The sequence below is a fragment of the Scophthalmus maximus genome, chromosome 6, assembly GCF_022379125.1.
Source record: "Scophthalmus maximus strain ysfricsl-2021 chromosome 6, ASM2237912v1, whole genome shotgun sequence".
Lineage (NCBI taxonomy): Eukaryota > Metazoa > Chordata > Actinopteri > Pleuronectiformes > Scophthalmidae > Scophthalmus > Scophthalmus maximus.
In genome coordinates, this window is record NC_061520.1 from 9342210 (window position 1) to 9348841 (window position 6632).

The 6632-nt window shown below is 43.9% G+C and overlaps 1 protein-coding gene across 2 annotated transcripts; it reads left to right on the forward strand.

Moving 5' to 3' along the window:
• The first annotated feature begins 2464 nt into the window (after window positions 1-2464).
• On the forward strand, window positions 2465-6425 carry sp7 (Sp7 transcription factor). 2 transcript variants are annotated; one of them, XM_035631399.2, is made up of 2 exons: window positions 2465-2597; window positions 4105-6425. In XM_035631399.2, exons 1-2 carry the CDS (start codon window positions 2562-2564, stop codon window positions 5452-5454), a joined length of 1386 nt encoding a protein of 461 aa, XP_035487292.1. In that variant the 5' UTR covers window positions 2465-2561; the 3' UTR covers window positions 5455-6425. The 2 variants fall into 2 exon arrangements, with proteins under 2 accessions (XP_035487292.1, XP_035487293.1); XM_035631400.2 differs by having other exon boundaries at window positions 2478-2582.
• The last annotated feature ends 207 nt before the right edge of the window (window positions 6426-6632 follow it).

Below are 6632 nucleotides of genomic sequence, written 5' to 3' on the forward strand. Positions count from 1 at the left end.
TTAACGCATTCCCTAATTATAGATCTCACTGGCTCCCTTTTGAAGGGAACTGTAAATGGGAACACGCCAAAGTTTCAGATCACTACAAGTCTTATAAAAATGAGGAGAAGCAGCCCACTGCAGACCACTTTTCAGAAATATAGGAGCTTTTTCGCCTCCCCTCTCATTTCACCTTGAAACGTTAAAAACACGAAGCATTAATGAACGCTAAGAAGAAAAGGAACACTTCACTTAAAGACACCAGTAACAGAGCATGTGTCAAATGAGAGGGGAAGGAAATCCCTCAGAAAGTGTGAAAAGGTTGCCACGTGCAACGCGCGTATCTATGCGGAGTTGGGCATGAAATATGCTCACATCAGACATCAATGTTTATACGTGCTTATGGATTTCCGACACACAGCGGGCGGCGTCATCGTCTGACCTCTGCGACGCTCTGCCCTCAGCTCGAAGTGAGGTTGGCAGGTTTGTGTGACTGCGAGCGGCAGTCGTGTAGCAGCGTGCGACCGTGTAAACTGCAGCATGTAGCAGCCTTTGTTCTTTCTGCTCACACCCCTTCTGGAATAGGAAAATAAAGCGATGAAGGTCAGTCGGAGAACAGACTGCCAAATATAGCCGCTGTGTTCATGTGAGGGCCAGACTCGCCAGAACGACAAGCCCAGCTCTGACCGTGCCCTGTAATTGAGGAGAAAATACGGACAGAAATTATATGTTTATTTTTGACAACAATTTTAATCTTCTGTGCTCTCCTTCAGCAAAACGAGACGCCCACAAAAAGGCGCTGAGAATCTGTGTCGCTCGAGACTGAAAGTTGAGGGGTTTTTTTGCAATATTTTTTTCAAACCGGTAAATGGAATCAGTCAAATGTACACGGCCAAAGGAACCTGCCTGACGGTTTCAAAGACGAGCTTCTGCCCCACTTTCTCTTGAGGTTCATCTTTTGCCCATATACACCAAACAATTCAAGAAGAGCATTAAAATAACATTCAAATAAATTAATGAAACATCAGTCTATTTCACTTATTAAATTCATATTGAACCTTCCACACATGCTAATTGAGATGATCTTTTTTTTAATACTTTCTCTGAGAGAAATCATCAAGATGATACTTTTTCCTCTTTTGTGTATTGTGACACTAGTATCATACCATATACGGTTACATAAATAGTTTTATAACTATATTTTTTAATGTATCTGTACACACTGTTTATTTCTACTATTAATGTGTATGAATAATTGTTACATGTAGAAAGATTTTTGTGTCTTCCACTAAAGAAGAGCACAGCTTTGTCATTGTGCATTTCGAAATAAAATGAAAAGTTCAATAATCATCTGGATTTATAAAGTTCATAATGAATTAATATAAAGTTGTGATTTGTGTCAAGATTTTTTTTAAATGCTCACACAAGCTTCAACAAGGGACCACTGGTGTTAGTTTACATGCATGCAAGCAGTGAAGACACGAAACAACAACAATGATTATTATCATATTTTTTTCTTCGGGAAAAAAAAAAAGATTAATGCCAGACTCGAACGTTAATCATGACAAAAAGATATTTGGAGGATTTTGAAATACCACGTCTCTGGCAGGACATTTTTCTTTTCTTTTCTTTTTTTTTTTTGCACTTTCAAACTTTGTTTTAGTTTTCATCCTCTATTTCCTCTTTTCTTTTTTAAATAAATCATCCGTCCTCCCGGAGGAAACAACCCTGCGTGTCTTTCCCCCCTCGTCAATTTCGCGGTGGGAATTTCATTTTATTTGATGCGATAATCTCTTCTTTATTTTATTTAATGACTCCATCCTTTTCTTCTGCGCTCGTCTCCGCAGCTCAGTCTCTTTAACCATCACAATTAATGTCTGGAGAGGCAGTGAACTGCATTTAGGAATATTGGAAACAGAGAGAGAGGGTTGAAACCAGAATAATAAAATCTCGGACGGAAACCACAGACTCGCTTAGTGTCATTTATTTTATTTTATTTTTTTTATGTGGCGCAGGCCGAGGCTTCGTGTTCTGTTGTTGTGTGTCGAGAACGACAGAGAGATTTAGTCTTTAGTTTGAATTCACAGATCTCCAGTGATGTGTCTGATAGCATGGAATAAGAATGCACGGTTTGTCCAAAGCCTGAGATCTGAAAGAAGGAATCCGGCTGAGGTGATGTCCCCTCGGACTCCACAGTGGAAAACAGATTATGAAAATGAAATTGAAAATATAACGTCCACATGGTGACAGATGAGTGAAACCATCCATGCGTTCGATCTTAAAAAAAATGATTCGACACTCTCCTTCTTTTTTGGGGGGGCGGGGGCGGGGGGGGGGGGGGGGGTGTGCCTCTTTTCTTATCCACCAATCTCCGTCCGCGTTCCTCCATCTCTGGGTTTTTATTGCTCCTTCGCGAGGCTTCAAAGAGTCGCAGGGGCTGTGACGAGGGGGCGGGCCCCGCCCCCCGCGCGCCTCGAAACACTTCCCCGCGCTCGTGCCCAACTTCTTCCAAACTGTCCCGGGACGCAGAGCGGCGCTTCTCCCACTCCCCCTCAGCTTCCTTAGGATTTTGTTTCTCAGGGATGGCCGCATCTATTCTGGAGGTAGGGAATGTAATTGTAAGTAGATTTTTTTTTCTTCTTCTTCTTCTTCTTCTTCTTCTTTCTCTTCATTCAAAACCCACTTTTGTGATGTGAATATTGTTGCAATTCCAGCTGGAGCTTATTATAAAGTCAGTTGCACATTGACGTGAGGAAACTTTGCTCCAAAGTGGAATCGGAAGGTTTTTGTTGGCATCTAAAAGACAATATACGATTGAATGTAAATATGTGCCATAAATACATTTAGCTTTCATAAGTTTTCATATGTTTAAAAGCATCTTAAGGTTGAGCTGCTGACAGAGTGGCTGAGCATCATTAAACTTCACTACCCTCTGCTCATCTTTAACTTATAGCCAAGGATTTACATTCCCTCTGGGCACATTCATTCAACTGAGAGAAAGATAGTTGAGTACAACGTTATCTCATTCGGCCGCATGAGGCTTTACACTTCACATGCAGTGAATGAAAATGAACATGAACGTATCAGTTGAGAGAAATAAGTCGGTGATGAACGCTGAATCAACAGGATGCAAAGGGCTCGACCGTGTTGTAAGGCAGGGAGATAACCACTGACCTGCTTTTATGGAACGTCCATGCAGAGACCAGCATTTATGTCTAAAGCAGAAGATATCCATTCTCACTTATTTAAAGTTACAGAATTAAAAATAGAGAGATAGCGCGGCTGGACACTGTGTTACAATAATATACCACACCAGATATCAAAATATTCAAATACATATCAAAAGTACAACAAAGACAGTATACGCTCACTATTGTAGAATCACAGTGATGTTCAATAGGGACAGAATATTAAATAAGGAATATATTAGTGATTTTGCATTAGTTATATCCACATGTCTGTGAACAGGAACAGTAGTAGTATTAGTAGTAGTAGTTTTACGCAAAGTCAACTTTCTTCAGTCAGTCAAACATATAGCCATGAATGTGATCAATTTAAAAGTGGAAAAATAAATGTAGCTTTTTCAAAGGGCTAATGAACATTCTGAAAGTTTACAGGGAACAGTGGCATAGAGGTGATGGTTACATCCAAATCTGTAAGAACACAAACAGGACGATGGGGACATAGAGGACCATGAGCTTGTCTTTGTAGCTTCAATGTTACATGAGGAAAAAAAGCAAACATGTTTGACAAGATGTCCGTGACTGCTTAGCTGAGACACAGTCGCAGTAAAGGGTGCAGTGCACATATACAATGCGTACACTGTTTTTTTTTATAAAAGTTTAAAACAAACATGAATGCAAAAATTAAGAATATCTGGTTGACAGCGGTTTAAGCGAAAACAAAAGAGCGAGGGAATTCTGCCTCTGCCGAGCAAACCAGAACCTTCTCAAGCATAAACACTCAATCGCTTCAAATTGCCCTGACCACTTTGAAAACAGAGCCGGCGGTGGCAGTCACACATACGTTTTTTATTAGAGTTGACACTGACAGAAGCAGCAGCAGCAAGCAGCCATTTCCTGCAGACAGACAGTCTCATTTTCTCCCTTGTCTCCTCCTCCCCAGGAAGACGCACGCTATGGCTCCAGTCCTCTGGCTATGTTAACTGCTACCTGTAACAAGTTCGGCAGCACCAGCCCAATCAGGGATTCGGCAACACCCGGTAAGACCGGCAGCGCAACTCCACTAAAGAAGGCCTACACGATGACCTCTGACCTTCAGACAGCGAAGAACGGACGGAACATAGACGGCAGTGGCCTGGCGGACTCCTACACTGGCTCCTTCACCACAGCTGGAGGAGGGGGAGGAGGTGGTGGGCTGCTTACACCCACCGGTAGCCCCCCTCCTTCCGCCGGAGGCTACGCTACAGAATATAACCCTTTCTCCCACTCCTTCCAGACCTCCGTCTCCCAGGACCCGTCTCTTTTAGTGTCCAAGGCCCACGCTACGGCCGATTGCCTCACTAGTGTCTATACCTCACTGGATATGACACATCCCTATGGCTCCTGGTATAAAGCCGGTATCCACCCTGGCATTACTGCGGCCCCTGCTAATGCCACATCCTCCTGGTGGGACGTCCACCCCAACTCCAACTGGCTGTCAGCAACGCAGCCCCAGGCGGACGGAGGCCTCCAGGCCTCCCTGCAGCCTGTAGCACCGCAGGCTTCCCTGAGCCCACAGTTATCCAGTTACAGCACCGACTTTACGCCCCTCAACCCAGCGCCTTACCCTTCTGTGGGACTGGGCTCCTCCTCACATCTCCTACAGCCTTCCCAGCACATGCTGCCCCAGGACATGTACAAGCCCAAGCCTGTGCAAAGTTCAGGGCTGATTGAGAGTCCCATGGGCCTAAAGCCCGCCAGGGGATCAGGGGGCTACAGCGGAGGGGCACCCACTAGGTCCTCATGTGACTGCCCCAACTGCCAGGAGCTGGAGAGGCTGGGAGCCTCCGCCGCATCCCTGAGGAAGAAGCCGGTCCACAGCTGCCACATCCCCGGCTGCGGGAAGGTCTACGGCAAGGCCTCCCACCTCAAAGCCCACTTACGCTGGCACACCGGCGAGCGGCCCTTTGTCTGCAACTGGCTGTTCTGCGGGAAGCGCTTCACCCGCTCGGACGAACTGGAGAGGCACGTGCGCACGCACACGCGGGAGAAGAAGTTCACCTGTCTACTGTGCAACAAGCGTTTCACGCGCAGCGACCACCTCTCAAAGCACCAGAAGACCCACGCGGACACCGCGATGCAGGGGAAAGCTGTGGCCGTGGAGGGAGACGCAGATCCACGGAGCGAAGAGACCGCAGAGCTCAACGCCAGCGCTGTACCCACCAATCCCGCAGGCGACCAAATCGCCAACGGAGATGAGAAGACTGGCACACCTAACGGAGTAGAGAACAGCAGTGGACTGTTGGAGATCTGACTTCATTAAAACCCTCTGTTCAGTACCAGTGTTTTGAGACATGGTGGGTTCAGTTTCATGGTGAAAAATCCACCTTTTTAATAAAAAAAATAATGATTTTGTTTCATGACGTACAAAGGACACCAAGTTTATAAGACTTGATATGTTAAATGACTGAGAAGGGAACAATCGCTTCATTTTGTCTGGACCACACACACACATACACAAACACACATGTTTCACAAGCACAAAACACGAGCAAGCCTGCAAATTTATACCAATGCACAAATGTATGCAGGCACACACAAATATGACCAACCAAGCCCGGACGTACGTGAACACAAATATATCATGTGTATTGCGTGAGCACATACAGCACACGTGCACAGAGATAACTATGAGCAAATGTGCAAGCATATGTAACGCATACATACATGCAAGCGCTCACACACACAAACTGGCGTCTGCGCACACACACACACACACACACACACACACAAACAAGTAAACACGGTCATGCACACATTTTGTAGCCTACACGTATTTTCTGCCTTTCAAATGAGACAAACCACTGGGGAAATTTAATCTGCAAAAGCAGAAGGAAAAGAGCTCTGAAGCCGCAAAAGGAAAGTAGTTTTACAACGAGACTTATGGTCGGGATGATGGAGTTGATGGAGCGTTGCATGCCTCGAGAAAAATCTGATTTACAGCTGTACTTTGATACTTATTCATTATTCTTGAAACAATCACAGGACAGTCTCACATACCGCTTCTTGTTGCCAAAGACATTTGGTTTTGCATTTCACTTTTGTTTGCTGTTTGCTTCTTACTATGTCTAATTTAATTTCATATTTACATAAACAACCTAATTTATGTCTTAAATTATACACATGGAAGATTATCTTGCACCCTGTATGAGATATAATGCCTGAAAAAAAAAGAAGCAAGATGGTTGAAGCTGGCCAAAAATTAAATAAAATGCATTAAATTAATATTTTTTTCTTATTTATTAGTTATAACGTGGAGTTTGGGGTTTTGTTTTTAAAGGTTTATTTATAGATCTTGAAGTTAGATGTATGTGTAAACTATTTCTATATAATCTTTTAATTGTGAAGTCTTCCACACCTGGCAATGTAATGATAATAAGGGCTCCCCCTTGTTTGTACATACTATATATTTACAACAATATATAGATATTG